Source organism: Stigmatopora argus, chromosome 11 (assembly GCF_051989625.1).
Source record: "Stigmatopora argus isolate UIUO_Sarg chromosome 11, RoL_Sarg_1.0, whole genome shotgun sequence".
In the NCBI taxonomy this organism is placed as follows: Eukaryota; Metazoa; Chordata; class Actinopteri; order Syngnathiformes; family Syngnathidae; genus Stigmatopora; species Stigmatopora argus.
The window spans coordinates 7,198,906-7,221,466 of NC_135397.1; the positions used below are offsets into that span (position 1 = coordinate 7,198,906).

Genomic DNA, 22,561 nt, shown 5'->3' on the forward strand with positions numbered 1-22,561 from the left:
ACAAATAAATTAATAAAAAAAAATGCAAGGTTTATGGGAACAAGACCGGTGTAGTATTTCTGTTTATATTAATTGTGATTTGATTAATGAAATTTGTGTTAACATTGACCTAATTTATAATGTATATATTCATAAGCATAAATAATACCTCAAAGTACAATATGTATAATTTATTTATTTTTTAAAAGAGGTTTATTTGAAAAAAAATTGTCACTTGGCCATGTTGCTCAATGCTTTTGGTGCAAAGCTTGTAATTTTACATGTTATTCACTTGGTGGCGCAATAGTAACGATGCGATCTTTTAGCAGAATTTTGCGTCACAATCTGCAACATTGCGTGTGAGGGCTTTGCCTAAGGGCATCCAAATGCCTCACGATGATAATAAGTATAGTATTATTTCTTGATTGCAAAAATGAATCATAAAAAGTGAACAAACAAAACGGGGTTGGGGGTATCAATTGCTGACCCATGACTACTGTAAACAACACTCCTAATACTTTTTTCCCTCATACTTTTTTCTTTTTTTTCTTTTTTGAAACTTTACAGGAAACTCGTCAAGATTATCTGACGTTTTTTTTGCTCCAATAAACTTGATCTCCCCCCACCCCAACGCTCCCACCTTCTCAAGTGGAGGTGCTGCGTCTGTCTGCAAAACGTTGAAGAAGGGGGTGTGGAGGAAAAGTCGGATTGGAGAGGAAGGAGAAGTGGAAGACACGCTGAGGGAGCAAAAAGGCTCCGAAACACAAAACTTCATCACACTGACTTTAACGAATCAGAGGCGCTTAGGGTCAAGTACAGCAGCACCGGATTTTTCTTGTTTTTGGACGAGAACTACAGATTTTTTTTTTGCACTCACGTTTTTTACATACCTATTTTTTGGGAGTTTTTTGTCAGTTTAGGGGATTTTCGAACACCTTCGAGTGCTTTCCCTACACAGGTGTGCGTCGGGGCTGTGCGTCATTTGGACGGCGTTGCCAGTTGTCTGCCATATTGCGTCAGGATGCGCGTCTGTCATCTACTGGCCTTCCTGTGTCTTCTGAGCGCAGGACACGCTCAAAAGTTCTCCGCTCTCACGGTAGGAAAAAAGTCAACTGCCTGCTTCAAATGTGCGTTTAATTGCCTAATTGATGCCCAAAGGGAAGGAGTGATCCTTTTTCTCAGAAACCATTCATCACCCTTTGTCTGTTTTGTGCTAAAAATGCATTGTTCCCTTGAACCAATGTGTTTTACGATTGGAAAGTTGGGGTTTCTGTATTTAGTGTTTCAGTGATTTATAATAGGCTGCCTTGTGATTTGCCTGTTGCAAATGTATCTGTCTGCCACCACATAAATGGCGTTTCTCTTTGTCCCCTGTTCTGTTTAAGACTGCTTTTCCAGACCTTCAAAACTCTCAAATATTATAATATAATACAAAAAGACATTTCTTTACTCAAACCTAGAATTTTTCGAAGCATCAATCCCATCCTGGTAAATTCTTTCATTCTGATAACATTGGACTTACTTTTTTCTTTTTTTTGGCAATGATGTGGTAACATTAATCTCATTTGAGGAAAAAAAATATTTGTTGCATTGCTTAATTGTAGCAGCGTGCCAACTGTGCCCAAGGTCATTTTTTTCCCTAAAACTCCATTACAGACTGGGAAAAGTTATAATTACATTAAAAAAAAAATCATGGTCATTATCAAGTGCATGTACAGGAGCAGAGTGGAATGTGCTCTGTCAGAGTCCTTCCTGATTTACAGGTTGATGTGACAGCTGCCTCCCCAGGTACCATTATTTATGTTCCTGCCCAAAATGCCTTAATATCCAGTTGGAAACAAATGACCATGAGTTGTTAACCTGTGGGCCTAGGGTCGGAGATCCTCTCTCCCGATGACACAGTGGAGTTGTGTGGAATGTGGGAGGAATTGTTGCATGAGCAGATGCTCTTCTTAATTCTATCCATTTCCTTTACATCAGGACTTTCTCGCTCTGTTACGTGAGTTAAACTCATTCCACAACAAGTCTGTGCCAAACTTCTCCACTGCGGTCCTCCGCTTTCTTTTTATTAAAATAGCACATGGCAAACTAGATTTATTTTCCGCAGTGTATTGTTTGAATGACACGTGAGAGGCTGGTGGCTTTCCTGAAAATGCATATTTGAGGTCAAACAAGAGGGTAAACCTATGCGACATTTGACTTGGATTTTCATGAGAACCGTGTTGTTGGCCAGGCATAGTGTGTGAAGAGATTTACTCACATTAACACGCTCTTTTCAAAACTTGAATTGTTCTCACACTTACGGGCTCCATTGGCCCCCATGATTTCATTCAATGGTGGGCCTTTCCCAAGAGATTTTTTTTTTTACAGAGGCTTTTCCTCGTCATTACTCTTTCTTTTGAGCATCTTTCACCGCAATTAAATGCACTTTCCTTTGATTGAGTTAGTAGCCGGATTTAAGGCTGTCACTTTCTTCCCTTTCCACTACGCTTGAAACTAATGATCCCGTAGCATCCGACCGACCGCGCAGGAAACTCCCGCCAAGGCCGCTCAGGACGTTTCCCTGCGCACTCAGCTGGGGCCCCCATTGACCCTGAGAGGCTGTGGTGTGAGGGGCCTCTCGGGGCATTGGAAGCAGGGGCCCCTGAGCCTAAAAGGCCCTTATGAGTCTACAATGTGCTCACTGCTGGAAGCTCGCCTCCTCCGTACGCCATTCAGGACCACAATGCTGCAGAGTTGGAGGGAGATAATTGGATTGGATTTTTATACACTCCACCTGTCTTGCCCTTTCTTGATTCTTGGTTTTCTGACATATTGTAGTAATATCCAAGCAAATGTAACTGGTTGGACAGATCATAAAAGTGTATTTTAAAGCAAGAAAGAGAAAGTGTGATGTTAATTAATGTAGAAATTGACTGATTTGTTCAATCGGGAAGTGATTAGTTGCAGATTGTGTTCTATCTTTAATGGTATTGATCTTTTTTTTATTATACACTTTTATCAGTCTGATAGATTTTTGGGGGGGTGGAATCCTAGAGATTTTTTTTTAATCATAGCTTCTCTGTTTCCTTCATATTACTCTTTACATATGTGCTTTGTAATGGCAAGTTCAAAATGAACTACGACAGCCTGGCTCCCTCTACTGTCTAATTTGTAAAATTCCTTTCTGATTAGTCAATGAATAAAGAAGGAGTAACAATTTTAATACTAAAATAATTAAAGTGATTAATCAGACAAAAAAACAAGCTTTCTTGCATATACATGCCTAGAATATATCAACTACATTTTATTCTGATCCATCAACAAATAATGGAGGAGGAGCAATTTTAGTAAATGTCATCTACAAGAAAAAGAACAACAAGAACAAAGTAAGTGAAACAGACATCAAAAATATTTTATTTAAATAAGTGCTCCATAAATAATTAACACTATTATGCCCAAAATTGCCTTCTAAACAGCTGTCAAACTAGAACAACATATTTTTTCTCACATTGTGGTGAATTTGCAGTACTTCACTTCAAAGTCATCTTTCACTCTTTAGGGTTTCTGCGTAAGGCGATGGAATGAGTAAGGACATGGCGTAGCTCTGCCTCCCTCATCCATCATCGCCGACCAAATGCAGAAAAATGGGGCCACTTTCGGAGGGGCTCTGAAGAATATTTATCACTCTATTTGAAAGAGTATTGGTGATTGTGGGTGGTTGATTTCATGGCTGGCTTGCTTCTCATTGCTGTTTTCTTGGAGCTTTATCATAAACTCACAGACACTTGGCGCTAGGCTGCGTGCCGCTCGGGGGACCTCGAAGAGGATGCGGCTTTGATGAATGAATCTGTTTGGGTTGTCGGGTTGTTGGCTGGCACAGGGAGATAATGACAATAGCCGTCTTGTACGGGCAATGGGGTGGCTTGGAAAGGCTTGGAGCCCACCATCGTAGCATGGCTGGAAAAACATTGTATTGTGAGGGGAAACTGTTTTTTTTCTTTTTTTTGTCCAGTCTGTTTTATGTGTTGAGCAGGATGAAAAAGATGAATGTGGATAATAATTGTTAATGAAGCTTTTTGGTCACACTATGTCACTCGACCCGTATGAATGTTTAACACATTGGCTGACATTGATGGCGTTTGTCGTGCAGTCCATTTTTAATGGTAGGGAGCCCCCCTCTTAGTCAAAATGGATTGGACGCCATGGTCTTGAAATTAGGGCTGGCTCGATTCATTTTTCTTATTTCGATAGTCCGTGAATCATTTGGAAATTGCAGAAAAATCCAAATCTACATTCGGAGCTTCGTGGAAATTCTTCCTTGTTTTATTGTATTCATTTGTTTACGGCATTTTCTTTATTTATTATTATATCATCTATTTTTATTTTAAATGGGTGGAAATGTAAAATATTCTCGAATTAATTATTCATGTATGTTTTTATTTTTGGCATCTTTTAATAAGAACAACACTGGAAAAAAACAGTAAACATTTTCTTTTAGTTCATTTTTGATGCAAAACAGTGAGCAGTCAGTTTGAGTGTTTTGCAATTGTTTTTATGTCAATTTCATTTTTAAGATTGATGCAAATGATGTCCTTTTGTGGAGCATCTGGCCACTAGTTTGACACCTGTGGATCCAGTAAAAAAAGTGGACTGGTGCAGTATTGGAGCACCTGTTCGAAAAAAGTAAAAAGATACCAGTAAGAGTTGAAAGAGAACTATAATAACCTTGTTGCATAACTCTGGCATATTAAAAATGGAATGCCGTTAAAAGACTGAGAACAATGTTGCTATTCTCACTCGCAGTTTGCTTGCCTTTAAGCCGAGCCTTTCATTTTTGTCGCGGACAATATGAGATACTTCTGGTTTCCCACGGAAAGGCCGTAATGCCCGCCAACACTTGGAAATATTAAACTCATTGGCTACATTTTGACTTGAATGATCGTCGCTGGACCTCCAAGTTAAAAATATATAAGTTAAATTGAAGTATAAGTAACACAACATTTTAAGTTGCTGTAAAATAGGGAACAGCAGACAAAAAAGCACATGTTAATGAAACATGTTAACAGTTTTGTGGATAACTATAGTCCAAAAAACACAACATGACAGTGAAAATTAAAAAAAATCATAAATAAGTTGCATGCCCAGCCAAATTATGAAAAAAAACTGTCACTTATAGTCCAGCAAATACGGAAGTTTATTTACAAAAAGCTGAGGAATTATCTTGCCTGTTCTGATGATGATTATGAAATGATGCAGGTCATTTGGAAGGTTTTGTATGGTTACACTTTGGTCCTATCCGTCCGTTATTTATTTATTGCATCTTTATTTGTCACCAAAAAGAAAGAAATGGTGGTTGTCATTGGTTGATTGATGATTTTGTGGCATCATTAGTCTTCATTTTGTCTCCACCTCTTGATCTCATGCAGATTTGGAAGAAAAAAAAAAGGGAAATGGGCATATTTGTCAAAAGGCTCATAAAAATGATTGGCTTTGAGCATTTGAATTCGATCACACCAATAACAACTCCTCTTCCGATGTGTTTCCACGGGCCTCTTAACTCCGGGAGGATTTATGGGCCAGGTTGACAGGATGGGCTCAACCCCCACGCGCACACCTCCAGCCCAAGGCGACATTGAGCCCCCCGCCTACCCCCTTCCAGGTGCAGCGTAGCCCTCCAGCCTTGCTCGTCTGAACATTGGAAGTTGCCACCAAACGCCATCATCCTTCACTTGATTTGTAAGGCGTCAGAGGCAACAAGTTTCTCTTATTTCAGTTCATGCCTCCCTTTGTGTGTTCAATACCCGAAAGAAAGTGTATTCTCTCAGATTGGAACAAAAACATGAATGGGAATTTCTCCTTTTGTGCAAATGTTCTCTCAGAAAAGCGGGTTTATGAAGAGCAGTAGTTTGAAAAGATACCAAATATGATTGAAACTTGCATCTGCATGTTGTTTCTCGCATTCTAATTTGTTACAGAAGGTGAATCACGCTTTCTGAAAGGCAAATCCTCACACTGTATGAACACAAAGATCCCTGCCATCCATTTGACTGAGCCACTCTATCATCCCCTGTCTTTTTAGTCATTGTAGCAGTCACAGTTGGTTGACACCCCCTTCACCACCGCTCCCCTATTGTGTGGCTTGGCCAAGGGGTTTCAAACCACGCTGGTTGATACAATGGTGGCATTGACACAGGTGATCCGATGCGTTCAGGTCGTAGTCGCTGTTGTCATGTTCCTCTTTTCATGCCTGAGTAGCGACTCCAGGTGCAGACTTTGACAAAAAATTGCATTTTCATCAAGAGGTAACATAGCCTGAGATGACTTATTTGTAACATTTTGTTGTGACTGGAAATAATGTTAAAAAGTGCCCATAAAATGAGTGATCAATGTTGTATTCTGTATAAATGTTCATGGTGGACCAGCAAATGTATTATTTAAAGTATCATAAGTACTAATTCAAGCTAGATTTGATTCAAAATGTTGGATATGTGCTTCTTCATGCTCCAAACTATCAATCTTAGGTCAGAATCAGACATAAAAATAATGCTTACCTACTATCAATTGTCACCAATTAAATGGATCTTTTGTATCAAAGCAAAACTAAAGGATTTATCTTCAATCTCTATGATTGTTTGACATTCTTATTACAACATTTGAGGTCAAGACGCTAAAATGCTCAGCAAAGGAATGAAAAAAAACACTGTACACTCTCAACAAACTCTTCTACCTGACTGTTCTATTTTTACATGCTTTCTCAAACATAACACATTGATGACAAATCCCATTTTAGACGTTTTTAAAAGCCCCCACATTTAAAGGGACATGCAATAGCTTTAAAACAATTTATACTAGGTGGACGTCCCTTTTCAATTCTTCTATCGTCACTGCGATGCTTCAAAAAATAGATCTTAAACTTCCCGAGTTAAGGATTGAAATCTTACTAAGTGCATCCCTGCCATTCCTAATTCCCTTTTTATCTTCTTCTCATGACAGTTCCTACGAGTGGATCAGGATAAAGAGTGCAACATGGAATGTAGCAGAGCTCCTCGCAAACCCTTGTGTGCCTCAGACGGCAGGACGTTCACATCTCGCTGCGAGTTCCTTCGAGCCAAGTGCCGCGACCCCCTGCTGGAGGTCATCCGAGGGCCATGCAAAGGTCGGGTCATGAGTCACGCTTCATCGCCGCCTGATGCTCTCAAATGCGCACGGGGGGTCGCCGGGGAAACTTCTGGGTTAAATTCATTTCAGCATAATTGATTCTTTGAGTGCTGGGAGGACAAGTGGGCTTGACGTGGGGAGAGTGCGTGGGGGGCTTGGCGGACGGCTTTCTGAGTCTCGCGTTGGCATTGGAGAGACGTGGATGGAGTGCAGAGTTGGTCACCTGATTGCTTCTCTGTTTGTTTTAACTTCGCTGGATGCACTCAGTTCATCAATAAGGGCTTGTGTTTGACTGTTAGTCGCTCTTAAATCACCTTGGGCAGTTCGCGAGTGTTTTAGGAGCAGTGCATTCTTGTTTGAATCTTGAACTCAGCGCCGTCAAGCACATTTTTAACACGTGAGCGGCCACTGACGGTGCTAGACGTCCAATTTAATGGAGTGGACGTCTATCGCTGTCAAAGGCAAGCGGTGAGTTAAGATTAAATACTATTTGAACAGTTCCAAAGTTAAATCTGCAAGTTTACTTACAATTACTACTTGCTACAATTGTTACATTTTAACCTTCACATCAGAAATAACTCGCATACAAATCATAAAATGGACCACCTGAGTTTCTGAGTAAATTTACATCTTGTGAGATCAAATAAAATAAGAAAACACAAGGAACAGAAAGAGTACTTTGAAAAATGAGCAAAAATTAGTCAGCTTTATAGAAAGATTTAATGAAAAGTTAGATCATATGAATGTCCTCACTTCCATTCTTCACGTTTTCATAAAATATTTAGCCTTGATTGAATGTCTAACTTTACCTAATGCAACTCTAGAACTGCATATAGTCATAATAAATTGTTTTTTAATCCACTTATTCAGTTTGTTGAGTTAGAGTTAGCTAAACAACTAACATTACCAAGTATGTGCAACTCTGATAGTACTGTGATGACATGAAATGCAAAACAAACAAACAAAAATGCATGAAAATGTTCCCAAAATCTATAAATTATTATTAATCAATCTGAAAAGTTAATTATTATATTTCAAGAATCTTTAAGCAAATTGTCAACAAAGGGAATGACATATTTTTTGGTTCATTTTACAGACACAGTCATTGTTGCCAAGTGCTGATAGGCTCCCTAAATTTGCCATCTCAATACTATCCTACAATTTTCTGACACGTCACCATTTAAGACAGCGCAAAGTATTTGTCAATGTAAATCAATGTCTCATTTGATAGAGAAACCTTTTGCATAATTGAATGCCCATGCTGGGTCTCTATGGCAACACCCTTCTAAGCAGACATCTGGATGGAGAGGATTCCAGCCAGGAAGCTGAAAGAAGCAAAAGTCCATGAAAGTCGTATTGTATGTGTCAAAAAACTCTGGGTGTGCAAGAGTTGAGACCCCCGTCTGCTTTGGGGATGGCAGGAGTGAAAGGCATTCATATTAGAAAGTGAAAGGAGACAGAAGGCTCACCTTCTGTCTCCTTTCACTTTCTGACCTAAAAGCACAAAGATGGCGAGACGGAATTACATTTGTTTTCTATAACTGAGCCGGAATGAATCAAGTCTCCTGTCATTTTTTCCATTCAGCTCTTTTAGGCCAAAGCCCCCTTGGAGAAGAAAGATGCTTTTGGGATTTTCCAGAAGATAGAACAGTAGTGGAGCTCCTTAATTCCCTGTTTTCCTCCATCACATTGCCCCTCAATCCCCAGCGGCATTGACACGAGATCAACCAGAACGCTCGACTTTGTACGACCGTTTGTTTGATCCGCGTTGAACCGTGACAACGACTTGCTGCCGTGTGACCAAACGAATACATTTTTTTTTTGCATGAGTCATTGTTTTGATGGCTGCGACCGACGGGCACTGCGTGTCACACCGAGTTAGCGTTAAAGCGTCACTGAGAGTTTAAACAGATGCCTCCGTTGGCCAAAAGGAATTAAGATTCAACCCGTTGGCCGCCAACGACGTCGCTAGTCGTCCAGTTCGTTACAATTAGAAGTAATAAGACTGTGGGTCGATCATGGCTGCCTGCAATTAGTCGTGATTGTGGTGGAATGTGGTTTTCCTCAGATACGTCCAGATGCGTAGCAGAGAAGAAGTACACGGAGCAGCAGGCCAAGAAACTTTTCCCTCAGGTTTTTGTGCCGGTATGCAACCCTGATGGCACATACAGTGAGGTAATTGAGTACACGTTAAGTGGGGGAAGTGAAGGATTCACATTTCAGCATCTTTTGATGCCACGGTAACATCATTCTCTTTGTTTTGAATATTAAACAGGTACAATGTCACAGTTACACTGGATACTGTTGGTGCGTGACCCCAAATGGGAGGCCGATCAGTGGCTCGGCTGTGGCCAATAAAAAGCCTCGATGCCAAGGTGGGAACAACTTTTTTTTTTTACCATTTCAATCGATCTACTAATGTAATTTTTTTTACTTCTTGTCTTTTTGGGGAAAATGTTTCTCCACGCACAAGCAATTTCTTATCTTTGACTGTCATTGAATGACGATGTTTCCGTCTAAGACGAATTATTCTGAGTTAATTCAAACGTTGAAACTGATAGCAATGTGAGGAATGTTTTGAAGTAGTTTGTTCAATTCAGGGTTTTGCTTTTATAGGATCAAAACAAGAACGGGCTACCACAAGAGAGCCGGGAAAAGGTGAGAATTCAATATTAAACATTATCAAGTCATTGCCTGAATCCTTTTTCTTTTTCTTCTGAAAGTGATACAAAATCTGACTTTTCAATTTGAACCATTCATATCCTGTTTATATTCTAAATCAAATCTGTTACTGATTGAGACACTTGAATAGAGCGATTTTCACCTCATTTTGATGATGATTTTTAAACGATCCCCCTGCTCAAACACGCTCTTTTTTTACCGACTCATCTCAACAGCTTTGATTGATGATTTCAAACTCTGCCTGGTTGCATTTTCCAAAAACAAAGAAACGTTAACACTTTATTCTTCACCCCAATTTAACTTTCAACATGTATCATCTTCCAGCCACCGCAAGTTTCCCTTCCTGTTCCAATCCAAAATCTCTCGCTCTTAACTTTTTATGAGTTCATCTGCGTAACCGATGGAGTGAATAATTTGGAAAATGCCTAATTTGAGGGTTTACAACTGAATTATGTTTTTACTATGTATGTAAGCATGTATATAATTACTGTTGTTCTTTTTAGGTATCGTGTCAATCTGGGCTTGCTCCACTTATTATAAATACTAACGTTAAGAGAGAAGGGGAAAATGCCAAAAGCAAAATCAACTGTATATTTACAATGTGTCTACACTGAAGGAAAAAAATAATCAGTCATTGCAGCAATATCCTGCAGAAATCCATCAACATTAACGCATTCCAAGATGACTGCTGAAGTACTTTATTGTCGGGGCATCGAAGCGTCATTAAAAGACAAAATGCTTTACCATAAACCCTTCTCTGCCGCTCAACTTGACAAATTCATTCACATGCTGGAAACACATGCATCTCATGACTGGCAAACAGCAGTAAATCTAATGCCGTACGACCACAAATTGCTCAGGGGTTTCCTGGCAGATGCAAAAAGAGGTGTTGCAGTCATGTAAAGGACCGCAAAGTAAAGATGCCTCATTACTGCTTGCTCATAAATCCGAATCCTGAATACACTTTTTCAGATGGCATTTCAATCCCTTACGGTAATGCGTAACTAAAGCTCGGAACTTTGCAAATGTTTCCACCGGTGAGGAAGACGAATGGCCGGGATGAGAAAAGAGGAAGACTTTGTTTAAAGAAATAGCTTGACTCTTAATCCATGTTTGTGAAGCCGTCCATTTGGATGGTCCCGACTCACGAACTGACATCTTTACTTTCGGGGAATGAGTGAGGTTAACCACACCTATGGCCTCGGCTTCACCCTCGGCAAGTCCAAACTTTTCGTCCCCGTCCTCGTCCACGCCAAACAAACAACCAGTTGGGTTCTCATGCAGTTCATTGTTTGCTTTATGACTTGGCCACCACATTCTTTAACATTTGCCTTCCGTCCACTGCTTAGAATAAGAAGCCCGGGAAGAACAACGGAACATTTTGCTCATGAAATCAATTCTGTCCCATAGATCAATGATCCGCCATCTGGAGTCCAGCATATGACCACTATCTTCTTTTCTTCCTCAGCCTCTCCTTTCACTTTTTTTTTCTTTCTGCCTGTACTTCCTAACTGGGCAATGTGCAAATCTTATAAAAGTCATGTATCATTTTTATCTGGTTTACTCTTGTAATTGTAGTCTCTTTGCAAATATTCTCCATTCTGAATGCAGATGAGACTGGTTTAGTGGTGGATCCACAACCCGCTGCAGATGAAGAAGGTGATTATTTATCAACACGTGGATGGATAGTCGGTTGATTTTTCTGTTTTTTGACTAATACAAAGTTGACAAGTCTTTCAAACAAATACCACTATTAATTCAGTGACTCCCATTGGTGGCAAAAATTGAACCAAATATGCTCCAAAAATGATTTTTTTTTTCATTGACCACATATAAACTAATGCTGTTCTCTTTTAGACTAATACAAAGTTGACAAGTCTTTCAAACAAATACTACTATTAATCCCAATTCTGGCAAAAGTTGAACTAAATATGCTCCAAAAATTAAAAGGTTTTTTTTTTCCACTGACCACATATAAACTAATGTTGTTCTCTTTTAGACCAATACAAAGCTGACAAGTATTTCAAACATACTACTATTAATCCCATTGATGGCAAAAGTTGAACCAATATGCTCCAAAAAATGTTTTTTCATTGACCACATATAAGCTAATGTTGTTCTCTTTTAAACTAATACAAAGTTGACAAGTCTTTCAAACTAATACTACTATTAATCCCATTGGTGGCAAAAGTTGAACCAAATATGCCCCAATTTTTTTTATTGACCACATATAAACTAATGTTGATATAGCATATGCTAATAAAATACAGTGAAAATGATTAAAAGGGCATTATTTTTTATTTCAGGATGTGGGCATCACTTAAAAAAAAACATTAGTCACAGAGGGACTACTAGGTGACATTTTAATCTCTGCACTGAGTTATTTTGAGTTCTTATTGACTGGCAAAAGTATCATTTTCTATAAATGTAAAGGCTTAATGACACTCACAGCCACAGTCCATGGTTTACCTACCTCAGACTTCAAGTTATTTTCCAGCCATATATGTCAAATGTAGTTTACTTTTTGCAATTTGAGATCTGACAACCTTCACGTCATTTTTACAGTCTGTGAGTTTTGGATGCATTACAATTGGTAACTGTATTTTCAATTGATTTGTGTAAAGCTGTTGTGGTGATTTCTTTCAGACATCATTTCCCAGTACCCCACGCTGTGGACGGAGCAGGTCCGCAGCCGGCAGAACAATAGAACCAAATCACCATGTGAGTTTAACATTTATTTTTTTTCGGAGATAATTGGGTGTTTGCAGACGTCAACTGAAGGCAAGCTTTGTGTTTTCCTCCAAACTTTTAGAGAGCAATCATGGTTTGTGGCTGCTCTTGAGGACTGATCAGGGGGGGCTGAAACCAGGACATTTTGGTGTTGGGAGTATTCACGATGCTTTGGGGATCTGGTTCGCTTTGTTTCTTTCTTTTTTTGTTTTTTTTTACAGACTTTCCTTAATTAGCAGCACATGGCACAAACACAGGATGTCCTATTCTTTTGGTTTGCTCCTTGCTGTTCTTTGACTCGTTGATCTTAACACGCAGATCAGTTACCGCTTGGTCTTTGGGGATTTGTGTTTTTTAAATAATGTGTGCATGACTGCATTTGTGTATGAATCCCATTATCATAATTTAAAACCAATTGGGGGAAAAACGCATGAGAAATGCTGGAATGATGGTTTTGATTAACATGCTCTCTTTGGGGGATTGAAAACAGGAAAAAGAGCTTGACAAAAGGGAGCACATATGGAGGTCGTGGAGCAAGAAGAGTCTGTTAAGACGGGCAGAAGGGGTTTCATTCTCTTTTCTGTGTGAAAAGATTTTATTTGGAAATAAACAAAGCTAGAATACAGCAATTGTTTACGATTGTTGAAGGATACAGAAAGATAGAAATTCGATAGCTTATGTTGTTGAGTTAAAAATGTCTCTTGGGGATCTGAAAAACTGAAGATTAGATCACGTTGGGACTTGGGGACACAAAGTCCATTTTGATCCTAGTGAGGTGATCTGATTTGTTTTAAGGAAAGAATAAAATACAGGGAAGAACTTCATTTCTCGAGTGATTATGAACATGTTTATCCAGGCTGATGTACATTACGGTATATGTGTGGGTGCAATGCTTTAGAATTTTGTCTTGTCTGTTTCTCTTTCTGTCAGAGGATGACAGTTTTTAAATATTTACATCACTTGTGGCAAAAGGTGCTATGCTCATATGCTATTAGTCCATTAATGTCTGTAAACAGTGCCACTTGGGAGGGGGGTTAGTAATGGTGGCCTACACACCCCCTTGCCTGCCACTGCTTTTTCTTCCAATGCTTCAACTTGGACTGAGAGAGCTCCAAACTCTGTTTTATTGTGTTTTATTATGTTTAAAATGGTGTCAAGCAGATGTGGTCAGACTTGAGGCTACAGTAAATTCATGCTATAAAACCACTTTGCTTCCAATTGAACCTGCAATTATACGAATATGTTTTTGTGTGACTGTAATGCTTCTGTGATCTTCCTCTTGCAGCCTCGTCATGTGACCAAGAACAACAGTCTGCACAAGAGGAGGCGAGGCAGCACAAAAATGATGCCGTATTTGTTCCAGATTGCGGCCAAGGTGGATTGTACAAGTCAGTCCAGTGCCACCCATCTACGGGCTATTGCTGGTGTGTCCTGATAGACACCGGGCGGCCCATACCTGGTACTTCCACCAGGTAACACAAATGACAAAAAATGTGGTACATTTTGTCAATTACTCTTCTATAGCCACCACATAGTTTTGTAGAGTAATAATGAATTTACACAGGTGAGTCACCAATGAATCATGAATCCAAAAACCTGAGATCTTTGCGCTTGATGGATGTCATGCCTCTGCTGACGAGGAAGCAGGGGTCATTCGGGCTGGCCTGGTACACCCACTGATGCACTTGGTTACTAGCGCACATGGCTTGTTATCAGATCAACACATATCCAGGCAAAGTGCCAGAGAGTGCATTAGCACACGCGCAAGTGTGGATTGTGACACTTCTCTTGACTTGTCCCAGGCCAGTTTTTGGCCCATTCGCAGAGTAGCGTGAGTCAAACTCGGGGAAAGCTGTGAAGGCTTCCTTGTGTCCCACGCTCCCTGTCTGCCGCTAAATTTCTCCTTGTCACGTTCGCCTATCCCAGCCAACTAGGGGCACTGTGAATCCAGCCAATCGCAGCGCACAAGGAGACTGGCAACCATTCACGCTCACGCTCATACCTAGGGGCAATTTTGAGTGTTCACCCAGCCTCCCCTGCATCTTTTGTGGATGTGGGAGGAAACCGGAGTACCCGGAGAAAACCTACCCAAGCCCGAGGGGAGCATGCAAACTCCGCACAGCGAGGACTGACCTGGGTTGGAACCCTCGACCCCACAGCTGCGAGGATGATGCACTAACCACTCACCCACTGGGCCACACTACTATTTTAACATCTCAAATGAATAACAAATGTTGCCATGATAAATTTGACTAAATAAGTGTCCTGATGTACAAAAAAAGCTGTTCTTGTGCCCAAGGTATGAACAGCCAAAGTGTGATGTCAACGCAAGAGCACACCCAACCAAAGCAAAGGATCATTACCGAAGCAGGCATTTGCAAGGTAAGTTTTGGTTTCTGTTTGCTTTTCACAAACCGCATGGGGAATTAGTTCAGGCACTGGCCTCCAGCTGCTGCCACCCTTCCAAGGTTGTGATAACAATGGAAGCGTGTGTTTGCTGATATCATTAGCAGTGTTGGTTGAGGAAGCCCTTGATAAAGACTTGACAATTGCCAGATACTGCCCCTCCACGGTCAGTTAGCCAGGAGGCAGAGACGGGTCGGCGGGGATTCATCTCCACTGGCATGTGGAGATGGAGGATAGTGGGATGAGGCAAGATAGGAGATGAGGAGAAGCAGCAGGGGAGAGAGCAAGAGGTAATGGATCATGGGATGCAAGAGACAGGCAATGATAAATAGCTTGACAACAGCGTAGATAACACAATTAAAGGTGGGAAAGAACGTTGTCAGGCTGACTTGTAATTGTGAAGTTCTCTAAAAGACATTAACAGGGTCCGGCACAAAGCAAATGCCAATTGTGATTCAAATAGGAGTCTTTAAAATAATGACTGTACTCTGCTTCAATGATGTTGTTTCTCTCTGATTGCTTTGTACTTAAACATTATCACGTCTTTCTCATCATTCGAATGCATGTGGATGTATTTCATTGTATCCTCTTTTACACATACACACCTAAAAAAAATCTGAAAAAATCATACAGCAATTATAGCTTTCAGGTGCATAAACCAAATCATAGTTTGAGGCACTTGGCACTGTAGCGGCTCAGTTTTGTGTGCATGGTAAACATGTTAATAATCCAGAAACGAATGCACAGAGCTTCCACTGTTCTTTCGTCCGCAATGTTTATGCAGCCGTACTCTAGACCAGAATGGGCACATTGGTCACAGGTGCTGCATTTTAGCAGCGGAGGAACTCTGGCTCGACTCACACTCGACCTATTTTGCCAACAAGTGTTACGGGCTGTCACAGATAAACACTGCATATGTCAGCAGATATTACTCATCTTTGTTGATGTTTGCCCTCATGCCGGTGAGCGATGAATGTTATTTATGCATGTTGCTCTACAGTGAACCTGCATCAAATTCGCAATTTGAAATACACCTGGGCAATATAAAAATTAAAAAAGAAACATGACATCTTATTTTCTTTATGGGCAATTACATCATGGACTGTAAATGTGTATAATTACAAATATTGCTTTCACATCCCTTTCGTCCACTTGCTGTTGAAGCGTTGGTGTTGAGAGGTTTGAAGGGCGAGATGCGAAAAAGCAGTCGGAGTGGAAAGTAGTGTATATTTGACTTTCTTATGCTCTACATTGGGATCATGGAATACGTTTGGGGCAAGCAGTGGGAGCTGCTGATTTGCGTGCTGACAGGGCTGCGCCCCATGTGGTTCCATAAAATAACATTGCTTCTTATTGAAAGCAACGCACGTGTACATACATGCACTTATTGGCCAACCTTTTTCAGCACGCAGCAGCTTGACAAATGGAGGCATTGGAACAGACGTGGGAAATAATCTCAATATGTGATGCCTTCTTGACATGAACTGTCAAACATGGGTATTCAAGGTACAATCCTGAAAACAAACCCAGCCTCTATTTTGAAAGACAGCTGCTTAGGTAATGTAAGGCAAACATCTGCTGCCAATAGAGGTAGAAACTCAGATGATCTGTACTTGATTTCGGCAGTAATACAAAGTAAGGGTGTTCTGTCGAGACACAAACCAATTAATTGAACATTATTTTATTACTAGTAGCACTGTCAATGGCAGCCAATGAGTTTAGCAATGTCAGACAAAGCCACGATAGCATTTACCGTAATTACTCGAATATAACGCGCACTCGAAAATAACACGCAGGTAATTTTGGGCCAAAAAAATCTGGAAAAACGCAGTAATCGAATATAGTGCGCACCTAAAATTTCCCGCTGACGAAAATCAGAAATCTTACCTTTTTTTCTTCGTTTCACGATTGTTTTGTTCAAACAAATTTATTCATTAGAATCCTTCAAATGAAGAGTTCCTCTCTCTCTCTTTGTCTGTCCTCTCATACGTCTCTTCGTTGAGAATCCTATCAACGTACACGCTTCCTTCATCCACTTCCTCTTCCTCCCACAACACATCATCCGATTGGCTTTACGAGATGACGTAAAATCCGTGCGTCAAAGTGAGTTTGACAATGCTTTTTTCGATCGAAAATTTGTAATTTATTTTAGTTATTGATTATAACACTGAACTGAGAGAGGGTGAACTGAGACGAGTAGGAGGCTAGAGGGGGGGAGTGGTGGTCTCGGCTTTCCGATTTTCGATCGAAATTACGAGATGACGTAAAATCCGTGCGTCGTCTTTACGAGATGACGTAAAATCCGTGCGTCAAAGTGAGTTTGACAATGCTTTTTTCGATCGAACATTTGTAATTTATTTTAGTTATTGATTATAACACGCACCCCCAACTATTGGAATTAATTATATAGCAAAAATCTGCGTGTTATATTCGAGTAATTACGGTACATTTAGTATTAAAAGAAAAAAATTATATTAAAAAACGTGGCATTGGTGAAGTTTCGGAATCTTCCGATACTACAAATATATACTATACGAATTATTTCCAATCCAATATCCAGTTTTTGGTGTTTTTTCAGAGGGTTACAACAAATTAATTTGTTTTTAGTTCATTTCTATGGGAAATGTTCATTTGAGTTACGAGAAAATCGACATACGAGCTCAGTCACGGAACGAATTTAGCTCGTATCTCGAGGCACCACTGTGATTCGTATCGGGAGGCTAAAAATTGTAATACTGCAACACTAATAATAACCTGAAAATCACTTTGAGGATACGATTGTTTGAGTGTCTGGACAATTTGTCCATAAGACCGCCTGTTGGAACGAGCCATTATTTCTACTAAAACTTGAATACAACTAATCTAGTCATTGGGTAAGGAAAAGCACGGAACAATTGGACATGTATATTGTTCAACCTTGGACTAAGGATCCAATATTTGCAGGAGGTGGAGCGAAGGCGTGCTGTTGAGTCGCCACCTGTTAGAGAAGGGCCAAAGCATGCTATTATCTGAAACGCGGGAGAATCTGGCCCCTCAGGCTTGAGCCGTAAAAGAAAAAGGAAAAAAAAACTACCAGGAGGAAAGCAGAGGGGAGTCAGTGTGAGAACGATGAGAGAAAAAGCAAAGAATTTTCAGACTACTATAGCCTTCAGCTCTTCCACAATAACCTATTTGCCTCACTCTTAAAACTATATGGCCAAACAGACAATTACTATCATTTGGGTCATTCCGCCTGAGGCTTGTTTTTAATTGCTCCCATTTAGCAGCATTACGTTTATTGACCAATGTCTGACTTAATTCTTGCTTGCCACTTGCTTGCATAATCCCGTCATTTGTCTATGCATCGGGCCGCTTTAACGTCAACTTGATTTCACGTGGGCTCGACCATTTTAGATATAATATTTAGATTTTTTTTAATAAATGGATTAAAAGAACTGGATTAAAAGCCCTGAATATTCAGTTTTTATAGATCAAAAACAATGTTTATTTTAGCTTTATTTCATATATTTTTAGATTTTACAAAATGATTTTTGAACTAAAAACACAGAAAAAATGGATTAAAAAATTACAATTATTGATTTAAAAGGGGGGAAATCAGGACATTTAATATACATCTATACTATTCATTTTAATTTGATCCTAAAACAGAAAGTCGGCACTCATGATTTACTTTCCCGGGCCACACAAAATGATGCGGTGGGCCAGATTTGGCCCACAGGCCGCCACTTTGACACATGTCTCAGGGCGAACGCATACGTACAATGTGTGTGTGTGCAGCTGTCAAAATCACTCAGGGGCCTCATTGGTGATTGGCAGGTATCCTCTTCCTCCTCCAGATGAGGGAAGGGCAGACACTTTATGAGAAGGAGTTGGGAAGTGTTGGGATATATTTTTCCTATGTGCTGTCTTCCATGCTGAAAACACATGGTTTGTTAGCGTGACATCACTCCCCAGTCATTTATTGGGCCACCAATGACAACAGTATTCCATATTTGGATGTTGTTTTGTGTTTATTGACATCCACTCGCCTTAGTGTCTGCCAACTGCGTAATTTTCAAGCTTGCACACTCATGCTCATTTTACTTTTTGGGTTTCAGGTTGTCCTGGTACAAAGAAGACAGAGTTCCTGACAAGTGTTCTGGATGCGTTATCGACAGACATGGTTCACGCCGTCACCGATCCAGCATCTGCCGGAAAGTATGAGGGTTTTTTTTCACTATCAAATAATCTCATTCGAGGGAGAAAACTGTTCCCAGATGCCCGTTGACCGAAATTCAGAACATACTACTATATAAGAAATAATGAATTATTAAATTGGAAGGTGTGACATTTTTAACGTCACTCTGTTTTATAAAAATTGCATTATCACTAAATATCCACCAAAATTCAAATTCACCAAAAACCCTTAAGCGTACAAAAAAACTCCAGTTATCACACACATACCAAAATATTGAGCCATGAGCTTCACCATTTCCCATTTTTTTCAAATGTCTCCCACTTTAAAGCCGCAAAATGACATTGAATAGCTGAGATAACAGTCTAGATAACAGTCTAATGACTTTATCTTCTAGGGTAGTAGAGCCCGACCCCAACCACACTCTGGAGGAGAGGGTGGTCCACTGGTATTTTGCTCAGTTGGATAAAAACTCCAGCGGTGACATTGGAAAGAAGGAGATCAAGCCATTCAAACGTTTCCTGCGCAAGAAATCCAAACCCAAGAAGTGCGTCAAGAAGTTTGTGGAGTATTGTGACATCAGCAACGACAAAGCCTTGTCCCTCCAGGAGCTGATGGGCTGCTTGGGGGTGACCAAGGAGGAAGGTGAGCTCAGAAATACCATTGTGTAAATCGGCGTGATAAGCCTGAGAGGCCTAGCAACGGTAACTAAGGAGATTGGAGGTTGGAGAAGGGTCAGTTTGCACTTTTTGTAGACGGAAGGATTTGAGGAGAATTTGGCCTCACTATTTCCTCCTTGCAATGGTATTTAAAGTTTCTGCCACTCTTTGTCTTACAGGGGCCAAAACAGGAGAAGGATTATCTCCCACTAGACTTGTAAGTCAACTGCCAAATATTAAAATCCTCGTCGTATAATAATGCTTTTTCCTACTCGCAATGAATTGTAGCAACGTGGCTTCCTCTCAGAAAAGGATGATCATTTTTTGCCAACATTTATGTTGAATTAGGTTCTTGAGTTATCTCAAACACCAAAAATATTTCTGACCTCTGTAACCTTTGACCTCATTACATCCAAATTTAATCACATTTCCCGTTTCATATAACAAAAACCTAACCTGCAAGTTAAGTGATAATCCTTTTATTTATTCATGGGTTATCTCAGAGTATCTCAAGCACAAACAATTACTGACCTCAGTGACCTTTGACCTCTTTGCTAAATTAATCACCTCTTCCATTTCATATTGCAAGAAATATACCCTGCAATTTTGTTAATAATCGTCTTATTTGTGGTTCTGGGGTTATCCAGAGAGCCAACATATTGCTGACCTCTGTGACCTTTAACCTAATTCTTCAGTTAATCGCCTCTTCCATTTCATATTGCAAACATATCCATCAAGTTTAATAATACACATAAACACAACCTTGACTAGATTAGATTAGATAACTTTATTCATCCCGTATTCGGGAAATTTCATTGTCACAGTAGCAAGAGGGTGAGAATACAGACAGGAAAAGACATAATAGACATAGACCGAACTAATGTGAGTTTTATTTTCTCTCTCCAGCACCCCTCAAAGAAACAAGGCTAAAACATCAATCGAGAATCCCTCTTCCATATGGAGATTCCGCCCTGATCAATCGGCAACATTGGAAACCATAGTATTTGCACTTTGTACTTTAAGTAAAATGTAAATTCACTTTTGTAGAAATAAGGTAGTATTTAAACAGACTGCTGAATCTGTGAATGTTGTAGTTAGCTCTTAATGCAAAAATTATTAACACATACAATGTATGTGTACTTTGAGTGTTTAAGTTGTTTTTGATGTTTGGTAATGTGCCCGCTTTCTATTTTGATGTTTTCTTTTGTGTCGATGACTGATGTGTGGATGGTTTCACCGATTCCAACCATTCATTGGAATGTAGTATCTTTTCCCGTGTCATTAACGGCAGCTTGTTTCGAACACTAACCATGTGAAACATGCTACAGATCCCCATGTACTCTTGTTTATTATGAATAAAGAGCTGTTTTATATTTATTTTGTTTGTGTGCGTGTCTGGCCGACTGCTAATTGCATTGGGTTATATTTTTATGGGTGTCAATCTAATCCAATTAGACTTTTTTTTTACATTATTTACGCAGGTAACATTTTGTGCTTTTTTTGCCGTGCGTTCTATTTAATAAAACACCTTGTTGTCACAGTCCTAAGAAGCCAAGTGTTAGTCATACATAGCAAAGGTCGTGTATCATCCTACTGAGAGACAGCTTGCCAAATCCCCCCGAGGCGAAGTTTTGGAATTGCTAAAAAAAAATAGACGGTCGTTATTTCTGCGCTCATCGCAGGCTTCCAATGTAAATTGAGGATAGATGGATGGACTAATCCCAACAGGGCAGTAAGTGGCCTTTTTAAAATACGATGCCTGACCCAGTGTTCGTTTATGAATGTGTGTATTTGCATAAGAGTTACTGACATGCACAAGGTTGAATGGACTCTTTCTTAAAGAATAACAGTCAGCTCAGAGCAGTCATGACATATTACACTGTGGTACATTGTTTCAGGCTGATTATGTGGGACGACTAAGTGCTAAACTGTGGCTTTTCACACAGAAAGTCTTCTATAGGCCAGGGAGTGGCCTCAGCTTGACCTGTTAATTCAGTTTTAGCATCTAATTTAGGATTAACAAATTAGTCGCCTTTCTGTGTTATAATCCATTCCAAAGGTGAGGTTAAAGTCAGAATGTTTCTCGAGTTCTTTCAAGCTAAAAATCAAAGATCATAACACTTTAGAATGCTTTAATGCTTCAACACAAATTTGACAAGTTGGTAACCTTTCAACTACTTCATTCCCAATTGAGTTTCTCATTTTTCTCAACGCCCAGAACAATATTTGCCTTTTCCAAACAGCCTTGTAATCTGCTAATGGAGGGTGAGTGCTTGCAACATCTGATTGTTTATACATAATTAGCTGTCAGCAGTTTTTCTTCAAACCACTTGTCGACTTGAGTTTTAGACGTCAACTTTGCTCACAAAGCCCCAGTCTTGTCATCTGTGACTCCTTCTCCGTTTGGGTTGAGATCCACATAAACACCTTTTACGAGTTGGCGGGGTGTCAAGATATGGTTACGTGTTCCCATGGTGGTTTGGACTCTTGCCTGAACCGATGGTGAAACTGAAGAAAACTCTCCATACTTTTTTGGCTCGCACAATTGGCAAGGTCTCCCCTTACCGGCTCTTCGGCCCCCTTTTTTTTCTCACCTCACTCCGTCAAACAAGCGCAAACAAACCCCTCGAGCACAGAGATACTATTGAGTGGGATTTGTGGGCACAGTTTGTGCGCTTTAATGGACAAGAGCAAGCACCCGATCTCTGCGCTGGCCTGCCCCGAGACCAGTGGACTCATGAAGAAATTACTGTCAAACACCATTGGGGCTTTAATGGCCCCTGCCTTGACT

General features: G+C 40.0%; 1 protein-coding gene across 4 annotated transcripts; it reads left to right on the forward strand.

Moving 5' to 3' along the window:
- The first annotated feature begins 622 nt into the window (after positions 1–622).
- smoc2 (SPARC related modular calcium binding 2) lies at positions 623–21,143 on the forward strand. 4 transcript variants are annotated; one of them, XM_077612594.1, is made up of 13 exons: positions 626–1,075; positions 6,955–7,117; positions 9,188–9,294; positions 9,395–9,494; positions 9,736–9,777; positions 11,413–11,460; positions 12,448–12,522; positions 13,817–14,003; positions 14,831–14,913; positions 19,035–19,134; positions 19,509–19,756; positions 19,950–19,987; positions 20,677–21,143. In XM_077612594.1, the coding sequence occupies exons 1-13, from the start codon at positions 1,001–1,003 to the stop codon at positions 20,698–20,700; spliced, it is 1,290 nt and encodes a 429-aa protein (XP_077468720.1). In that variant the 5' UTR covers positions 626–1,000; the 3' UTR covers positions 20,701–21,143. The 4 variants fall into 4 exon arrangements, with proteins under 4 accessions (XP_077468721.1, XP_077468720.1, XP_077468722.1 ...); XM_077612596.1 differs by having other exon boundaries at positions 1,024–1,106; XM_077612597.1 differs by lacking the exon at positions 626–1,075 and adding an exon at positions 5,338–5,697.
- The last annotated feature ends 1,418 nt before the right edge of the window (positions 21,144–22,561 follow it).

Bases quoted from the DNA above. Each gene is read 5' to 3' on its own strand.
- smoc2 (XM_077612594.1), top strand. From the start codon at position 1,001: ATGCGCGTCTGTCATCTACTGGCCTTCCTGTGTCTTCTGAGCGCAGGA. The intron at 7,118-9,187 runs GTCGGGTCATGA...GGTTTTCCTCAG, and splicing joins CATCCGAGGGCCATGCAAAG to ATACGTCCAGATGCGTAGCA. The intron at 9,295-9,394 runs GTAATTGAGTAC...AATATTAAACAG, and splicing joins CTGATGGCACATACAGTGAG to GTACAATGTCACAGTTACAC.